Source organism: Pimephales promelas, chromosome 13 (assembly GCF_988280905.1).
Source record: "Pimephales promelas chromosome 13, fPimPro1.hap1.1, whole genome shotgun sequence".
Taxonomy (NCBI): Eukaryota; Metazoa; Chordata; class Actinopteri; order Cypriniformes; family Leuciscidae; genus Pimephales; species Pimephales promelas.
This window is the reverse complement of record NC_142781.1, coordinates 5578307-5599223: the sequence shown is the minus strand read 5'-3', so window position 1 is coordinate 5599223 and position 20917 is coordinate 5578307. Positions and strand designations below refer to the sequence as shown.

At 37.4% G+C, this 20917-nt stretch overlaps 1 protein-coding gene across 5 annotated transcripts in view; it reads left to right on the top strand.

Moving 5' to 3' along the window:
• The first annotated feature begins 3932 nt into the window (after nt 1-3932).
• The window catches only part of senp6a (SUMO specific peptidase 6a), a 59847-nt gene continuing 42862 nt past the window's right edge, over nt 3933-20917 (top strand). For 3 of the 5 annotated variants that reach the window (XM_089118368.1, XM_039671537.2, XM_089118367.1), the window contains exons 1-5: nt 3933-4350; nt 10877-10970; nt 14968-15031; nt 20060-20157; nt 20267-20416. In XM_089118368.1, the coding sequence (XP_088974494.1) occupies nt 4320-4350; nt 10877-10970; nt 14968-15031; nt 20060-20157; nt 20267-20416 (437 nt within the window). In that variant the 5' untranslated portion in view covers nt 3933-4319. The remainder of the gene's footprint in view (nt 4351-10876; nt 10971-14967; nt 15032-20059; nt 20158-20266; nt 20417-20917) is intronic. The other 2 variants (XM_089118369.1, XM_089118370.1) reach the window with 2 other exon arrangements.

Below are 20917 nucleotides of genomic sequence, written 5' to 3'. Positions count from 1 at the left end.
GCTCTAAGAATGACCAATAATGAAAGGAACAGATGTGTAAATAATCCAAAACCATACCAACAAATGAAGTTAAAATCAGGCTGACAGAGACAGGGAAACCATGAAATACAAAGTAACAGAACATTACTGTGACAATAATATTAATTAAATAAAAGGCCAATTGTAATTAAACACAACACTTTCAAAAAAGTAGACTTTCATGACATACACTTTTTAACACACTAAAGTGCACTTTTTAATAACGTCAAATGAAATGTTTTATTTTGAAGAACGTTTAAATTGTCTTTTAATCGTCTTTTTTCTTGCTTTAAAGAAGTGCACTTATTTTGATGTACTAACAAACTTACTTACATGTAAAGTACTTGACTATAATTTTACCTGTAGTTTGTTTTTTGAAGTTAACATAATTTATATTGGCTATATTAACTATTGAATATACTAAACTGCAACTTCATTACAAATGTGTAATTATAAATATATTTAAAAACATGAGAGCTTGCCAGCCCTCAAAAGAAGTGTCTGGATTGTGCTATTGTGTCTTCAGTGTTATATATGTCTGATGCTCTTAACCTTCTTAAAGTGACAGTAATCAGATTAACTGTCAACATATTTATATGCTATGAGATAAAAGAGAAGCTATATTCACAAAAATACATAAATTAACAAAGGAGCATCTAAAAATAATTTAGATAAATTATAAAAAAATTAATAAAAAACCCAAGCTATTCTTGTCAAGTAAGAGGTGTAAAACTTTTTTTTAACTTCGCAACAGTAACAAAGCAATCAGAACACACACATCAGGGTGGCGAGTTTTTGACCGACAGACACCACTCATATTTTCTAGTTTTATTTGACCTCTTTTTTTGAAACCTTTATTTCCTGTCCATCTCTTTCATTTCAAACGTGTCTCTGTGATTGTTTCTTTTCCACCATTCTCTCCCTTCTCTCTCTCTCTCTCTCTTTGTGTCTCTCTGTGAATCTGACCCTGGATGAGAGTTGTTTAGGATGAGCTCACGGTTGTCCCTCCTCCCTCTTTCTCTCTTTCTGTCTCTCTCGCTCTCTCTCTCGGCGGAGCACAATACCATGGGGATTATGGGTATAATGGAGCGCAGGCCGCTCTCTGCCGGGCCTCATTGTCTATGAGAGGGGCACTATTGTGGACAGGACGTACACACTCTCACCCCACTGCTGTGCTATACACACATATCTAAACAAGCACACACAAAACAGACAAACACCATCCTGGATATAATATTTTAAAAATTACATGTACAAGATACCTAGATCTATTTTCACAATAGCATGTATGGCAGAAAAGAGTCCGATTTTATTTTACATTTTAACTTCTAAATAAACAGGACATTTTCAGTTTTTGAAAAATGTAAATTTTGTAACACTGACCATGTTATTAAGACATAGATGGCTTCATTTAAAGGTCAGATTTCCTTTCATCAATTCGGATGTTCAAATAAGATCAGTTTGACTAAAAAGTGAATGAAAAATATTTCGCAAATATTATGTATTTGGTCAAATTAATTGATGTATTATTAAAACATCCACTTGAGTTGAGATAGATAGAAACCGATGACCATGTTACCATTGATAATCTAGACGCAAGGAAATCTTTTGTTCAAAGATTAGAAAGTTAACATGGTCATTGCCACAGGTTTGATTCGTTGCTCAGAAATAGTGCAGATTCTGAGATATTTAGTATTTATTTTAATTTCGTGTTGAGCACAGGATGATATGGGCCGTTTAATTGTTTTTTAGTTCAGCTGCAGGTGTGATGTTCTAATGTTTTCTATAACGTCTGAAATTAAGAATTGACATCAGTATAGAAATATGATTTGAGTTGTTCTTTGCTGCCCCCTACTGTTCATGTTGTGGATTGCTTCATCTGTATCTGAGAGGATCTGTTTGATCTGACAGATGTTATTTTTGTGGTTACTGAAGTAAAAAATAATTTCTAGTGATTCTGAAGAAGTTGTTATCATCATGTCTAGAGCCAGTCCAGAACAAGAACTACAGTGTCTGTAGTTCTTGTTCTGCTCGTCTCTTTTTCTATTCTCGTCTTTCCTTCAGTGATTCTGTTTGTTAACAGGCTTATTAAGGTTGAGATGACTCCATGTTTAATATACACAGATTTTGTGGCTCAGATAAAGTCCAGTTGTGGTTTATTTCTTTGCTCTTGGCTGACATGTGGCATTGCTAGTCTGCTTGTGGCCCAGATCTGGCAAACAGGAGTGGGCCACCCAAGGGCCGTCATTCATTGCTGCATGTGGGCCAGATCCGCATCCCACAAGTGCCAGATGTGGGCCGGATCTGGGCCGAAACAATGTTGCTATCTGGGCTATTTCACTAGAGTTTACATGTTGATCCGCGTTTTCGTCCGGAGTCGATCAGATTCACGTTTTGCCTGACGAGCTTGAGCAGATCAAACTTTTTTTGTTTTTTATATTTATGTGGAGTTTGTGTTTTAGTCTGTGTTGTGCTGGAGGCAGGACGTTTTGGGGGGTTATCAGACTCCATGTCGTCAGCTGAAGTGCCGTTGGTCACATAGACTGTAATAAGGATAGAGAGGCTCGAGAGCGCGCTTGCACGTCACATCTGATGGATTTCGCAGGAAATCCGACCCGGAGACTTCATTATATGAATATTGGCCTTCAGAGGTAATAGCAAAACCCAAAAAGTGGATCATTGCAATGTGTGATTACAACCCCTTGAAACACAGGCAATAAAAAAAGGATTCATTTTATAAAAAAAAGTTAATGTATTAACTAACATGAACTAACCATGAGCAATAGTGTATTAGTTCATCTTTGTTATAAAATAAAACTGTTCATTGTTTGTTCATGTTAGTTCACAGTGCATAATGTTAACAAGATTTTAATAAAGTATTGGTAAATGTTGAAATAAAATTAACAAAGATTAATTTATTCTGTATAGTGTAGATTTTACTAACTGTAAACTTGTCATTGAAGAACCTTTCTAATTTTTAATTTGAAATAATAATGATACTGTTTAAAAGGTTAATGTTTTTATTAGTTTGCAGTGTGTAATATTTGTACAATATGTCTTACAATATTTTTTTATGTAATATTAATTTTATAAGTGCTAGTATAGTTATAAGTGTTGCATTCTAATTGGTCGTCTAAATGGCATGCGTTTGGAGACTTGTAATATTTGCCAATGGTACGCAGAAATGCATCCGTTCACGCTTTATAGGTTACAATTATAATACAATACAATCTACAATCTATAATATTGTCTTGTTGTTTTCTATTTTTTTGACAGTTCATGTAGGCTAATATAATGTAATGTTTGAGATTAGTGACATCATATGACATTGAAACTTGAGGTCTGATGTGTACAACTTCTGCTTGATTACCTTCATGTGTTTGATAGTTACAACAATTTTTTTTTATTATATTCATACAGAAGGCCTAATATATAGCTATCCCCAAAATTATGCATGGACATTAAAATGTATAGTGTTATTTTTTTACAGTCTACAACAACAACACTCAGTTTCCCAGACAAGACTGATGTTTGTGTGGTTTGACTGAAAGAAACGTGCATCTTTGAAAATGTCAATTGTTTTGTCTCGAGATGCACACCAGTGATAAAACGTTTATAAAAGCTACTTAAATGTCCTCATTAAACTAAGGCCTAATCCTGGCTTAATCTAAGCCCTGTCTGTGAAACCAGGCCGAAATGTTATATGGTCCTAACATTTCAAATATTAGGATTTAATCTTTTATCATATGTTAATTATGAGTTGAAAAAAAATTATGGCCATTCACACCAGGATATGTTTATATTCTAGATAAATATTTAGATAAAAAAATAAAATACCAATGCAATAGCAAATAGATTATTTAAAATATGAAGAGTTATACGACGTAAACTGATATTGCACAAAAGTCTCGGCGGAAGTGACTCAATAGTGCTTCATGCTGCAGAATAATGCACAAACCGTTCAGAGTTTCACAAAAATGTCTTAAATTCTAATATTTTCATACATGCATTTTAATCTCCCACGCTGTTGGAGTAATTATTTTATTGAGCTTTTATCGCCACAGTAAGACGGATATTTTTCGCTCTGATCCTGGTTTCAGCTGGATTTCTGCTCATTCGGATTGAAGCTGGACTGAAAAGCACAAAGCGACATAATTTGACGTACATACTGAATTTGAGTCACATTGGGATGCACATTAAATCATATGTGAAATATTAAAGCGTTTAAGTGTTGGAGTGACAGAAGTCGCGTGAGTAACAGTGCGCGAGAATAAACACGTTTGAAGAAGAGATGGACCAAAATGAATCATAAAAAGAGTATATTTATTGAAGGTAAGTCCAAAAACATGTGCACTTGTGTTTATTTGACTTTATTGTGTTTTAATGAGCTGTTTGCCTTGTGTTCGTATAGAAATGTGAATATTATCCGTCGGTTTTCACCGAGTGTGTATGTGTTACTGTTAGCTCGTGTGCTAACCTAGCAGCTCCACTCGCACACAAAAATACACGCATCTGAAGTCATTAAACAACAAAGATACTTAAATTAAAGTGCACAGTATTACACATCTGTTGTTTGAAGGTCTGTCCTCTTGTTTAAACGTCTGTTTCAGTGTATGAATGCTAAAACAAACTGAGGCCTGATGCACTGAGACGATATAAACAAACCTCTGAAATCATTGAATTAAAAAAAGACATTAAACACACTAAATGTACTCATTCTGGCTTGCATAGAAAATTAACAAGACTTTATCTATTTTCATTCATCATCGCTGTCTGTAGATATTTTAGCCATGTTTCTCAAGGTTTTAGCGAGGGCCCTTCAATCGCATACAGTGATACATTGTGTACAGTTGATAACTTGCATATTCATTTATAATGTTATTACCCTCTATGAGACGAAGGATTATAAAAGAATATATTGTTGTCATCAGCAGTATCAAATTGCCGTGAAAATATATAAAGTGCTATAATTACATTTTCAGACATTATTTTGACTGCTCTTGGACTTTAAATGCTTTAAAGGAAAAATGTCTGGAGATCTAAAGGTCCCTGCATTTTACAACTTGAGTTTGAAAAAGAATAAAGATAAGGCTAATGCATGTTCACTGCAGGACAGGTAATCGGACACAACAGTGTAGTCTGTGTAATAATCTGAAGGTATGTGCTGAGTTTGGATTTTAAGTTTAACATTTAGAAAAGTTATTCTCAGAAACAGTACTATTTTAATACAGTAACCCACCTAAAAAAAAACAAATAGCTATATATTCCTATTCCATTACCCCAGCCTGTCAGTCTCATTGCTATTGGTCTCAGTAGACCACCGGATGTGTGGTTCAGAAATCTGAAGACAAAAGGGAGGCCACTATTGCATTGCTCCTGGATGTAAAAAGGAGTTTTACAGAATTAAAGCAAAAAACAACAAAAAAGTAAATTTTCATAAACTGCCCCTGAAATGGAGAACAGTACCACTCCCCGATTCACATTCACACATAGGTCCCATTCCCTCTAGATCTCCAGAGTTTCTATATTAGTTCATCTATTACTAGTTATGATTACAGCATCTCGGCAGAAACATAAAAAGTCAAGAATCGAAACTTTAATGATCTTTTTATTTTAAGGCCTTGGCACCAAATTTCAAATACTAGTAAAAGTTCACAATTCTAATGTTATTAACCTCAAGTAAACACGCTGTAATAAAACAAGAACAAATAATCAAAGTATGAGCAATAGCATAAGTAAATACAATAGGCAAACATACAAATGAAATAAACAGTGCTTGTTATGTTTAGGTAGGTTTAACAATTGTTTAAAAGTACAGAAATTCTAATTTAAAGTAATGAAATAAAACATGACACTACACGTATTCAGTCAAGGCTAAAATCGCTAATTTTCTCGTTGTCTTTTGTAGTTTAATTAACATTAAAGGGATACTCCACTTTTTTTTTTTTGAAATAGGCTCATTTTACCACTCCACCAGAGTTAAACAGTTGGTTTTTACCGTTTTTGAACGTATTCAGCCGATTTGTTATGATATTTAGAAGAATATCAGTAACCAGACAGTTTCTGGTCTCATTGACTTCCATAGTATATTTTTTTCCTATTATGGAAGTCAATGAGACCAGAAACGATCTGGTTACTGATTTTCTTCTAAATATCAGAAAATCGGCTGAATGGATTTGAAAATGGTAAAACTCAACTGTTTAACTCTGGGGGAGTAACATGAGCCTATTTCAAAAAAAAAAAAGTGGAGTATCCCTTTAAGGATACAGATTACAGACAGTAGCAGAAACATTAGGCTGTTGTCACTTTAAAGTCCCCCTGTGGTGAAAATCCAGTTTTTAATGTTGTTTATGTGGTGTTTTTAATATGCTTTAAGACAAACCACGTGTAAATTCATAAGTCGACAGCATTGCAGAGTATTTCCTTCTTAAAACTGAACCAAAGACAGTCTCAAAAACATGGTTTGAAATCGCTGGCGTTTCTGACGTCACACACTACCTTGTATCCAATCAGGTGAACGAGTAGATCTCTGAGCCGAGTGAGCGGAGGCGGGGCTCATATGCATATTCATAGAACCGCATATACTAAATGACGAGTTACATTCAAGCTATTTTAACCCATTTGTGACGGAAGCTGCGCGCCGCAACATTACATCTAGCGCCGGTTACTGCGTTGTGCAACTCTGAAACTCCCGCCGGCTGCTGCGTGACGCAGCATTTTGTATTTGTCAAACTTTTCATGATACATGCAGCATAAAACGCACAGTCATTGGTTCAAATATACATGAGGTGGGTCTTGTCGATTGGTCTCTCATAAAATGAATTGTTCAGTGTTGCCATGTTTTAAAATATTATTTGTGATATTTTATATAATTGATTTATATTTTTTATTAAATTTATTTTTTGAGAATTTTTAGAAAAATGTTTTGTTATGCGAGTTCCAATGAAGCATGTTTAAATAAAAGCTGTGATTCTTACCTTTAAAATGTATTTTATTTCATGTTTCTAAGTGCTACAGAGGCTTAGATATTAAGGTTTTAGTGGACGTTGACAATTCTTAGTATTTTTTCAGAAAACCCTCAGGAGATAAGGACATTTATCCTAGAACAACATAGGTTTTCATAGGCGTTTTTAGCTGACGTTTTAGGAGTAAATGGGTTAAGGCATGAAGTATTTTTATCAAGAGAGAAACTTTTAAATGTGCCATGTTGGTGATAAAAGATGAGATTTCAGGGATAAAATGATTGACTACAAGGGGACTTACGCACGGCTCCAACATACTGTTAAACATACGTTATATTTTAGTCTTTCAACCATTCTTTGACGATGTGTGCTTGATAAATCTTGTCTTCCCACATGTTCGTTTAAAGGGATACTTCACCCCTGAAAAGATGAATGTGTATTGAAAATGGGTAATTTGTGTTGGAGAAATGTGAAATTATTTTTGAATTTGGAGCTTTCTAGACTGAGATAAACCAGACAATTTATTTTTGGCTTATGTCGATGAAAGACAACAACTCCCAGAATGCACTTGCTTCGCTGCTCTAGGAGGCCACGCCTATCGGTAACAGAGTGCTGTAGTGAAACAACAAGTCTAGGCTACTAGTGAGTCTCCGTCATGAGTCTGCCCGAAAATGTGTTTCGAGATCGCCCAAAATGTCCAGGATTCGGCTTTTGCGCTCTACAGTCGCCATTCATTATGTTTACTGTGGCGAGCGGGACGAGTGAGGGCCGCGGGAGAACGGCGCGAGGCCGGTGGCGTGATTACTGTTGAGCGACACCTACTACTGACTGTAGTCTTTAGCCTCTGGACAAAAAATCATCCGATGACGCAAAATGGCGATTTTTGTGTAATCAGAGGATATTTTCCAGACAAATTTGCATACATTTCTCATCTCAGGGGGATATGAGGCTGGAAAGCATGGTAGTTCGAAAATACTACAGGTTTTCTACTAATACAAAGCTTAATGCTAAATCCTGAAGTATCCATTTGAAAAGGTGAAAAGCTACCCACTCCATTAATTAGGGTTAGAAGAATTGATGCCAAACATATAACATGATAGAAACATGATGATCACAGCAATAATGATCCAATCATTGACTCTTAAGCATTGGCCTATTTAAATCCCAACAGCGACTTTATTTTGGCCGGGCAGTGTAGCTTGTTATAAATGTCTTTATATTTTTGACCAATTTGATAGATCATTGAGTCTCATTACAAGCCTTTTAGTAGTAGTTTAAAGGAGTAGTCAAAAAATTGCTGATAATTTACTCACCCCCATGTCATCCAAAATATCCATGTCATTCTTTCTTCAGTCAAAAAGAAATTAAGGTTTTCGATGAAAAGATTCCAGGATTTTTCTCCATAAAATGGACTTCAGTGGGAAACAAATGGTTCAAGGTCCAAAAGACAATTTCAGTGCAAACTGCAAACTGTTCAAAGGGCTTTAAATGATTCCTGACGATGAATAAGGGTCTTATAAAGGGAAATGATCGCTCATAAAACAAATAACAAATTGTAAGTTTTATAAGCTCAAATGCTCGCCTTGCTCTGTACCATTTGACTCTGTTCAAAACTCATTCATCAAAATGAACAAATCTTTTTCCGAGTCATTTGGTTCATTCAAAGAACGAAATGAATGAATTGACTCGGAAAAAGATTTGTTAATTTTGATAAACGAGTTTGAACAGGAGAGTCACGAACGCGCATCACAGAACAGAACAAGGCGAGCATTTGAGCTTATAAAACTTAAACTTTGTTATTTATTTATTAATTTAGCGATTGTTTCACTTGATAAGACCCTTATTCATCGTCTGGAATCGTTTAAAGCCCTTTGAACAGTTTGCACTGAAACTGTCTTTTGAACCTTGAACCGTTTGGTTCCCATTGAAGTCCATTATATGGAGAAAATCCTGGAATGTTTTCATCAAAACCCTTAATTTCTTTTCGATTAAGGAAAGAAAGACATGGACATCTTGGATGACATGGGGGTGAGTAAATTATTAGGGCTGTCGCGGTTATGAAATTTCCCTTGCGGTAATGTTGAGTGGCTCAAAAGCGCGATATGTGGTATTACCGCCATTTATTTATTTAATTTATATGTATTTGTTGCTATATAAATAAAGTTTACGATGTGGACAAAAACGAGGACATTTTCAGTAACCAATGTAACCGAAACTAAACAGCGTCTCTACACAGTATATGCGCATTGAAAGACTTTCACTCAGCGAGCATATTGTTATGACAACGGACTTTGAGCGAGTCGTTCATTCAACGAACACGTTTAAAAAAGCTGATTCATTAAAAGAGATGTAATGAAACAATATGTTAATTATTTTTAACTTTGAGGGCTGCAATTTCAATTTTTCAAGGCTCAGCTGAGCAGCAATGCGTCGCATGGGCACTTATTAGAGACCCATATAGCATTGATTCAATGCGTGACTCACTGATTTTGAGCTGTGGGATGCTGACCAGCGCTGCTGTTGACGCGCATTTATGGGAAAATACGCATGTAAAGAACGTTAAAATGATGATGCGACAAATATTTCGCTTCCCTTTGACACGACAAGCTTTTCACGACTTCAAAGACAGACGCAGGTAATTGCACGCGCTCTGCCGATCATTCACTGTCTGTGTGAAGCCTGTAGGCTACACATCACCATGATAAACAGTCTTGTTATCATTAGGAACTTGTTTAACATTCAATACACATGCATTAAAGGGTTAGTTCACCCAAAAATGAAAATTAAGTCATTAATTACTCACCCCCATGCTGTACCAACCCCGTAAGACCTTCGTTCGTCTTCGGAACACAAATGAAGATATTTTTGATTAAATTTGAGAGCTGTATAACTACCACATTGGCTCCTAAGGGACTGCCTCTTGACGGCCCAGAAAGTCAATGAAGAAAATGTTTAAATATCCCAAGTGACTACCGTGGCTCAACTATATGTTTATCAAGCGACGCGAATACTTTTTGTGTGAAAAAACAAACAAAAATAACGAGTTTATTCGACTATTTCTTTTCTTCCTTGTAGGCCAGAACGAGACTTCCTTATAGATTTCCACGACGCATGCGCGAGAATTGCGATCTGCTCACACCAGCTTCACTACTTCAGATCGCAAATCTCGCGCATGCGTCGTGGAAATCTATAAGGAAGTCTCGTTCTGGCCTACAAGGAAGAAAAAAAATAGTCGAATAAACTCGTTATTTTTGTTTGTTTTTTCGCACAAAAAGTATTCGCGTCGCTTGATAAACATATAGTTGAGCCACGGTAGTCACTTGGGATATTTAAACATTTTCTTCATTGACTTTCTGGGCCGTCAAGAGGCAGTCCCTTAGGAGCCAATGTGGTAGTTATACAGCTCTCAAATTTAATCAAAAATATCTTCATTTGTGTTCCGAAGACGAACGAAGGTCTTACGGGGTTGGTACAGCATGGGGGTGAGTAATTAATGACTTAATTTTCATTTTTGGGTGAACTAACCCTTTAAGTTCAAAACAAGAAGGGTATAGCCTTATAAAAAAAACGTGAATATCGCGGTTGCTGCGGTTACGTGCTATCCTCTGCGGTTGACATGTCAGAAGCGCGGTACTACAATATTGCGGTTACCGCGACAGCCCTATAAATTATCAGCAAAAGTTTTTTTTTTAAAGTGAAATACACCTTTAACTATTACTGCTGATCGCCGAGTTACAGCTCATTGCATCTCAATAAATGCACGTTGCCGTTCTTGAAAGTTGATGTATATTTACATCTCATTCTTATTTCTTATTCCACTCAAGGGAAATTGATACCTCATGATATAATCCTCTGCATGGCTGTGCTCTGATACGCTGTTCTCATGTGTTTGATAGCCCTGGATAAGTGTGAGGACAGGAGAGATGGAGGCTTTAAGCAGTCCTGGAGGTGTTCTCTCTCAGATGATAGTGAAGACGACAGCAGACATGAGTAAGGTCATTCAGCACAGAGCAGCTTACAGCCCACTCAAGCATCTCTGCCGTATTACTGTGGTTAACAGAGAAACATCAAGAACATGGAAAAAGCCCACATGCTTAAATGAACAAACTAGATGCGTACTAGTGGTCTGCCGTGCAGAAGAAAAGCTGTCAGTGTTTTTCAGACAGATGCCACTGTTTTCATCAGCACAGTCCTCTAAAAAGAGATATTTAGTAGAATGGTTAAGGTCCTCTTTTCATAACAAGAACAGCACACAGTGACTAGAGGTCTGTCAAGCTTCAAAAATGAAAACATGACTTGGAATATATAGTGGATTAGTACGGAGGCGTATTGCATTCACTTGAAGAAAAAAAATCTACTCTGTTTTTCTGAATTAACGAGTTAATTTTTCATGAGAAAAAAAAATTGCTCTGTTTTTCTGAATTAATGAGTTAATTTTTCATGAGAAAAAAAGTTTTTGCTCTGTTTTTCTGAATTAACGAGTTAATTTTTAATGGAATTTTTTTTTTGCTCTGTTTTTCTGAATTAATGAGTTAATTTTTCATGAGAAAAAAAATATTTTGCTCTGTTTTTCTGAATTAATGAGTTAATTTTTCATGGATTTTTTTTTTTGCTCTGTTTTTCTGAATTAACGAGTAAATTTTTCATGGATTTTTTTTTTTGCTCTGTTTTACTGAATTAACGAGTTAATTCAGAAAAAACAGAGCAAAAACTTTTTTTCTCACGAAAAATTAACTAATTAATTCAGAAAAATAGAGCAAAAAAAATTTTTCTCATGAAAAATTAACTCATTAATTCAGAAAAACAGAGAAAAACTTTTTTTCTCATGAAAAATTAACTCGTTAATTCAGAAAAACAGAGCAAAAAATTTTTTTTCTCATGAAAAATTAACTCATTAATTCAGAAAAACAGAGAAAAAATTTTTTTCTCATGAAAAATTAACTCATTAATTCAGAAAAACAGAGTTGATTTTTTTTCTTCAAGTGAATGCAATACGCCTCCGTAGATTAGGTATATGGACAAATGGATTTTTTTTTGTGCACAACCCCAGGGGCCTTATTTATAACCATTATGTACACACAAAACAGGTCCTGAAAGAGGCGTACGCCACTTCCGGCGCATAAGTTGTAATTTATAAAAACGCAAACTCTGACCCATGCGTACGAACATTTTGGAGAAGGAGCAGTTTGGCGACACCGATGGTGATGTCTTTTTGGTCAATATTAGACAGAGAATCTTAAGAAAATTATACATCTACAGAATGCAAATATAATTTCGCAAACATATCATCACTTGAAGCAAACATCCATCCCTTCTTAAATGTCTGCGCCATGAGCGCGTGTGGCTGTTTAGTGAAACTGACGCGTAGCCTATCTAACAGCAGATGAAGTAAAACCGTAAATCTTCATCATGAGTCCTAATCATAAATACAGTGCACGTTCAAAATAACAGTTCTAAAAAACATAAACTATGTTTTACTTCTGATAAAAACATTTAGATTAAATATGCCATTCTCATTAATGGAGTTAAACACTTAAACTACATGAAATCATTACTGAGAAGTTACAAAAAAAATATATATGTATATTCAATAAATAGAAATAGACCTGTTTGTTGTGGATGCAATGCTGTGTTTTAATGTTTTAACTGATAGCTAATAGCAGATTGTGTGAGAATTTTTTTCAGGTAAATAATGCACAACAAGGTCTATCTGTTTCCATGAAAATAAAAATCAATTAAAAATACTATTTGGCCAGTGGAAAAGATTGAGAAAAACTTTCTCTGAAATGTCTTTAACGCTATTTGATTTATTTATTCAAAAACAAGACAAGGATAGGCTACTTAAAGGGTTAGTTCACCCAAAAATGAAAATTAAGTCATTAATTACTCACCCCCATGCTGTACCAACCCCGTAAGACCTTCGCTCATCTTCGGAACACAAATAAAGATATTTTTGATTGAATCTGAGGGCTGGATGACTCTTCCATAGACAGCCTGAGGGACTGCCTCTTGACGGCCCAGAAAGTCATTAAAAGAAAAGGTTTAAATATTCCATGTGCCTACAGCGGCTCAACTATAACTTTATCAAGCGACGAGACTACTTTTTGTGCGAAAAAAAAACGTAAATAACGACTTTATTCGACTTTCCATTACTTCCTTATGGGCGCATGCGCGAGAACTGAGACGAGACCGTTCTTCTTCGACTACTTTTTGTTACCGGCTGCTCACCGCTTAGGAGTTTTACCGCCCCCTACCGTATAAGATGACGTACTGCTTGTAAACAGAACGTTTTGCGCCTCCGGCTATATCAGTACGTCATCTTATACGGTAGGGGGCGGTAAAACTCCTAAGCGGCGAGCAGCCGGTAACAAAAAGTAGTCGAAGAAGAACGGTCTCGTCTCAGTTCTCGCGCATGCGCCCATAAGGAAGTAATGGAAAGTCGAATAAAGTCGTTATTTACGTTTTTTTTCGCACAAAAAGTATTCTCGTCGCTTGATAAAGTTATAGTTGAGCCACTGTAGGCACATGGAATATTTAAACCTTTTCTTTTAATGACTTTCTGGGCCGTCAAGAGGCAGTCCCTCAGGCTGTCTATGGAAGAGTCATCCAGCCCTCAGATTCAATCAAAAATATCTTTATTTGTGTTCCGAAGATGAACGAAGGTCTTACGGGGTTGGTACAGCATGGGGGTGAGTAATTAATGACTTAATTTTCATTTTTGGGTGAACCAACCCTTTAAGAAAATATAATATATTTATATTATATTAATATATATAATATAAATATATTTGTAATAGGCCTAATGTGACGGCACATCCCTATTTAATATTTTACTAACGTCTTGTACCGTTAAACATGGTATCACGTGGATGAATAATCACATGCAAATGATATGCAGATGAGGATATGCAAAGTAAAACTAGGCGTTGCAATCTCCATGGTTATTTCGGGGAGGAGATGCACGTGCGCACAATCTTCGGCTGACTGGGATTTATAAAGTGAATTCTGGGCAGGTTCTGGCGTACGAACGCTTTTATAAGTCTGAATATTTTTTTTTGCGTATGCAATTTTTGGCTTTCGATACGCACAGTTTTATCTGTGGTTTATCTGAGGATCCTACGCACAGTTTTATAAATGAGGCCCCTGGTTGCTTTTATTGTATGGAAAAGAACAGGCTGGTTTATCATTCTCTCAGTTTTCACTCTAGAACTGAGTCTGTTTGACGCCAGGATTCGGTTTGTCTGAAAGTGTTTATGAAGTCGGGTTTACATCAGGAAACCTGTTAGATCGAGTCTCCACATCAGAAATAGTAGCACCCAAAACTGTGTAAAGTCTTCCACCAGCCAAGATGTTGACTGAGAAAGACATAGATGAGCAGAAAGGAGGAGATAAATAAGCAGGGTTTATTTATTGAATAATCTTAGTTGCTTATGTTTCAATGCCTAGACTTCGTCTGACCAACAGAAATGCAAGTTTCGTTATACCACAACAGCCCTTAAAGCCTTGACATATTCCCCTTATCTCTTATTCGTGAAGACAAGCATTCCACATTCCATGAAACCCCACATTCATAAGATTAAATCCACTTGAAATGTAGGGAGTGAAAATGCATGAAACGAGACCTGTTGATACTTCCAGTGAAATCGAAGAACCGACTGGTGTGATGGTATTTCAAACAAAATCAGGGCAGAACGAAGTTTGTTTCTGGAGTTTGAAAACGCTTTTCAAAACTACGATTTTGACTTCGATTCCACGTCGAAGAAGGCGGAGCCTCGTGGCCACACCCACCTGTTCTGTAACTGCCAATGTTCGAAGGCAAGGCTTAGGCGAGATGTTTCGCTCTGCGTTTTGGCCTGATTTTGTCACACCAGCTTGTTCTTTGATTTTACTTGAAGTGTATCAGGGTCTTAAGAATCAAACATTTATGACCAAGCGATCAAACCAAGTGTGTAAACATCCTAAGTGCCTCTCTCTTGTGGTCCGCTAGCGCTGCCCTTATGACCATGGAGCGAGTGAGTGGCCAGCAGGAGCTTTCACCGGAGGGAATCAAGGTATTTACTCTCTCTGTCTCTCTCATATGCTCCATTTACTTTCATTGTCTTTCAATAATTGAGTCTTTCCTGCTCCCCTTTGGGTCACAATTAGTTTTTTTAATGTGATTGTGTTACACGCACTTCATACCTAATTACATGTCATGGTATGACACCAGTTGAAGCATCATGACTGAAGCATCATGAAGCATATGCCTGGTTCAGATTACACGATTTTGCCACGGTCCGTTTGACGTAGGGTGTCGTGGGGATTCGTAAACGACAACGGGCGTCGGGACGCAAGATTCGATCGTATCATCTCGTATAGTGTGTCATAGTGGGCGACAACCTACGTCGCGTCTGCGATGCTTCACGACATGTTTAATTTTTTTAACGGTCGTCCACGACGGTTCCGTCACATGTATGGGGTTGACCAATAGACCCATTTTGCGCCAACGTCACAGTTACGTCACGGCGCTAGCTGGAGGCAAAAACAAAGTGAAAACTGCAGGCGGCCAATGCAAAACAGCACAGATTCGGCTACATAATAAGGAGCTTTAATAATTGTTATTATTATTAAATGTCATCTTGTTGTGTTGTTTGGTGCAAGAATTGATGAAAAATGAATATGCTGTATCTGGAACTTTTATTTCTAGAAAATATTCACATCATTAAAATCGCACCGTAATGTCACTCCTTACATTGTCGTGGTCTCGGCGCTGACTCGGCAGAACTGCGGATCGTACACACAAGTCTTGTAGAGGACCATATAGACATCTAAAGATTTATATGCCCTCAGTTTCTCTTTACGATCGGTTTCTCTGTAAGTGTAGAAGTCAGGCCACTCACCCGAGGTAACGTAACGTTAATCCTGTCAGATCGTCCATGCATCGAGTGAGCGTGTAGGCGGCTACGGGTCGGCCAATCTGGTTCCGTCCGTTAAAAATAACTTTTGGAAATAACAATCGCGGTCCTGGACACTGAGTGACCTTACACATTAAGATAATATCGGATTTTCTCCAGTCATTGTTTAAAAACAAGCTAACAATCCTTGCTAACTAGCGTTAGTGAATGCGGCCAGATGTATCTTTCTGCCTCCACCTAAGCTCCACCCACAAAAAAACGTCACCATGTTTACCAACTGTAAAAGGGTCTATAGGAGCACAAGCTTTTCCGTATACAACTTTCAAAAAAGACAAAACGAAAGAGAGACGATGGTGCTAACGTTGAAACTAGAAGTAAAAATATATAAGAAAACAATATTTTACCTCAAGTTCTCTTTGGAGGATTGACAGCCCATACTGTCCTCTTCGAGCAGGGTTCTCAAGTCTCACGCAATTCAACCAGTTCACACACTCACACGCCACACCGTGTATTTCTCGCGCTGAAAAGGCAATGCCGAGCAATCCAGGAAGTCGCTCGCTACGAGTTTAGCCTTCTCAATGACATCATGCGCGCCGTTAAACACGGCATGCTATGACTGGTCAGGAAGTAACGTGTAGTCTGACATATGTCTTGTCCATGACAAGATTTTAGGAGCCAAAATCGTGTAATCTGGCACAGTGACTATCGTAACAGACAAAACAAAATCGTGTAATCTGAACCAGGCATTCTGTTGTTTGGATGCGTCATAGCAGGGGCTGTTCTGTTGTACTCATTTTTACAGTTTACTCAAAGATGTTACTTTTTGTGTCAAATTACATTTATGTTATTATATAAAAATATAGTTGCATTATATATTCAAATTGTAGTATATTATATATAGAATAGATAAACTGTATGTTGTAAAATACAGGATTTTGGACATCGAGCTTAAAGGATTAGTTCACTTTTGAAAAAACTTTTGCTGATAATTTACTCACCCCCATGTCATCCAAGATGTCCATGTCTTTCTTTCCTCAGTCGAAAAGAAATTAAGGTTTTTGATGAAAACATTCCAGGATTTTTCTCCATATAATGGACTTCAATGGGAACCGGATGGTTCAAGGTCCAAAAGACAGTTAATAACTGTTTCAGATGCAGCTTCAAATGTCTTTAAAGACCAGACGATGAATAAGGGTCTTATCATGCGAAACGATCGGTTATTTCAAAACTTATTCCAAAAATGTAACTTTTCTAAGGACAAATGCTAGCCTTGCCCTATTCTCTGAGGCGCGTTTGTAACGTCACGTAATACGTAATTACGTTCAAAAGGTCACGGGCGACGTAGCCGGAAGTACAGAATCAAAATCGTCCGACATCGTTGTTTTTCCTTTTAATTCCTTTTTTTGTAAACGGTGTTTGAGTTAGTTTTCACGTTCAACCTATGCGTTCAACTTGTAAACACTCTGACTCTGTACTTCTGGCTACGTCGCCCGTGACCTTTTGAACGTAATTACGTAATACGTGACGTTGCAAACACGCCTCACAGAATAGAGCAAGGCTAGCATTTGTCCTTAGAAAAGTTACATTTTTGGAATAAGTTTTGAAATAACCGATCGTTTCGCATGATAAGACACTTATTCATGGTCTGGTGTCGTTTAAAGACATTTGAAGCTGCATCTGAAACTGTTATTAACTGTCTTTTGGACCTTGAACCATCCGGTTCCATTGAAGTCCATTATATGGAGAAAAATCCTGGAATGTTTTCATCAAAAACCTAAATTTCTTTTCGACTGAGGAAAGAAAGACATGGACATCTTGGATGACATGGGGGTGAGTAAATTATCAGCAAAAGTTTTTTCAAAAGTGAACTAATCCTTTAAGGAAATGAGGTCCGATGTCCAAAATCCTGAACTACCCCTTTAATCTTTCTATAAATTGCAGCAACGTCTGTCTGTCTGTCTGTGTGTGTGTCTGTCTGTCTGTTATATCTTATATCCCGCATATCTCTTGAACCGTTAGTCCGATGGATCTCAAACTTCACAAGTGTCTTGCTACGGGCACGAGTAAGTGCAGGGCCGAGTTTGAAGTTCTTTGGATTAGAAATGCAAACGATATCGCTAAAGATATCGCTAAAAGAAGCACACATTGGCTTTTGCCACTCTAGCCACTGGCCACTCCCCCTCTCACACTGCAAACTGAGTGAGCACAGCGCAGGACCAAAGACAGAGGGACGAAGAAAGCAGATTTCCTCCCTGAATCGTCACACTTGTTCATTTGAGCACTCAAACACACCAAACCAAGTTAACAAGTGCTAAAAACACACGGGCATTATTTTGCACTATCTATAAATTGCAGGAATTCTATCTATAAATTACAGGAACATCTGTCTGTCTCTGTGTGTGTTTGTGTGTGTTAAGGCCCGTACACACCGGGACGAATATCAGCGCGCGTTATTCGTCAGCGTTTTTCAACGCGTTTTTTGTGTTCACACCCAAGCGTTTTTCGCTGACGATGAGCCGAGTGAACATGCAAATTCATTCCCTGACATTAGATGGCGCTTAAAGTAAAACAGAAATAATGATAGAATACTATACTAGGGTGATCATATTCATGTCTCAATTTTTTATTATGACAGATTAAAAAAACGAATGAAATAATGATAGAAATAATGTCTTCTGTATTAGAAAAATAAATGTATAAATAATAAATAACTAAAAGAAATGCCTCCAAATACCAAAAACTTACAAAAATGAACTAACAAAATCTATTTATATCTTTAGTTTTCATCCTTTTTATCCTGTTTTTGTTCCTCATCCACCTTGTTTGCCCATTTAGGTATATTTTGCCGTAGAACTGATCCGAGAACTGAACCAGGACATTTTCATCACTTAAAAACAGCCAGGACAGGACGTGGAAACAGGACATGTGTAACGCAAAGTTGAGATGTTTCCCAGAGATAAAAAACATAGCACTAGTTGTCGGATGAACAGATGCACGAGAGACGAGAGTTGTCGTATTTCCCCGCGTTTGATAAAACCACTCAAACGTTACACTCGTCCTCATACATGGGGATCGAGCGAGAAACACAAACAAACATCTGGTCACAATAGAAAAATAAAGTAAAAGAAAGAATAGAAAGAGTCGACAGAGCGGTTATCTCCTCTCCTCACTTGTCAAAATCTAACTGACACTACACACACTATATGCGCAGTTCTCATCTCAACTCAGATTTCTATAAAGCACAAAGTGATCGTTTTACACATGTCCCGGGAAAACAGGACTGTTGGTCACCCAATACTATACTATTATTACAGAAATACTAATATAAATATTATCATATAGCTCTTTATGCTCCGAGACCAGCAGCTCAACATTCATCTTGCCCATAGGTATCTTATCTCTTCTTCGCCGTTGCGTATGTGTGCTCGGCAAGACCTTTTTGTGTTTGAGCGCCCCCAAGTTGTGTTTTACTGTAACTTCAGAAGTACCAGACACGTGAGCAAACCCGCCAATCTCGTTGGTCGGATAGGTTTTGACGCGGCGCGTCAAACCAAAAAAACGAACCCGAGGCGTTTTTTAAAAAATGACGCTTTTACGCGTGGCGTTTTTCGCGTCGGTGTGAACACTCACATTGGCGCCCATTGTTTAGTCACGAGGCGTTAAACGTCGACGAATATCGCGCGCGAAATTCGTCTCGGTGTGAACAGGCCTTTAGTCTGATGGATTTGACACTTGACACACTTGTGCCGAGTTTGACGTTGTTTGGATTAGCTACGCACACATAAAAATGTCACTGAACTTTTACTGTGTAATTCTAACAATGAGCACTCAAACACACCAAACCAACAATTACCAAAAAAAAAAACACACAAAAACTGATTTTGCACTGGCACTTTGCACTAGTATAATAGATATAGTATATATTATAATTGCACACAGTTACCTTACATTTTCCACCTAATTTTTATACATTTTAATTGTTGCGACAGAGTGTCAAATACAGTTTTCTAAAATGTCAATATATAATGTATGAGTCCTTCCAGAATTAGCTGGAATAAACAGACTGTTAATTGCCTCTTGGCCATGTAGTGTAATTTTGGTGTTGTTGGGCGGTTGTTAGCCCTGGTCTGAAGGTGTGTTGATCGATGATCTTATAACCCGAGCGCTCTGATCTGTCTCTGGCAGACTCCATCCATGAAGAGCTTCAGTGCTAATGGGTCTGTGGAGACTCACGAACGACGTCCAAATCAATTAAGAGCTCTCAACAGATCTGGCAAGCCTGGGTATTGTATTTGTTTATATTTATCACCCTGGGTAAAAATAAAAGAGTATCTAATATTTCCATCAGATAATGATACTCATGCTTTTTTGATGTTGTTCCTGGTCTCCCAGTGAAGCAGCTCATTCAGTGAGTGTGTCTGCGGTCCCCAGTCGAACCAGCTATCTGATAATGAGCCCGGCACCGTCCCAAGGAGTCGTGGTTCAGGGGCGGCTCTTCCAGCACGCACAGTTCACTTCCCCAAGCAGGAAGATGGAGCAAAGGTACGGCACTGGACCAGCTGACTTTACAGATTAACAAGTGGCCGATGTTTGACATCAAGTAGGTCAGAACATGCTGTACCATGAGCATTGGGAGGAATTAACCGTAGTTAAAGGAGTTGTTCACTTTTAAAAACACTTTTGCTGATAATTTACTCACCCCCATGTCATCCAAGATGTCCACGTCTTTCTTTCTTCAGTCGAAAAGAAATTATGTTTTTTGATGAAAACGTAGGATTTTCTCTATATAATGGACTTCAATGGGAACCAAACGGTTCAAGGTCCAAATGAGAGTTTCAGTGCAGCTTCAAAGGGCTTTAAATGACACCAGATGATATATAAGGGTCTTATAGGAGCCTTCGAGTCATGACTCAAAAAAAGATTTGTTCATTTTGATGAACGAGTTTGAACAGGAGAGTCACAAACGCTCATCACAGAACAGAGCAAGGTGAGCATTTGAGCTTATAAAACTTAAACTTTTTTATTTATTTTTGAAATTTTTCG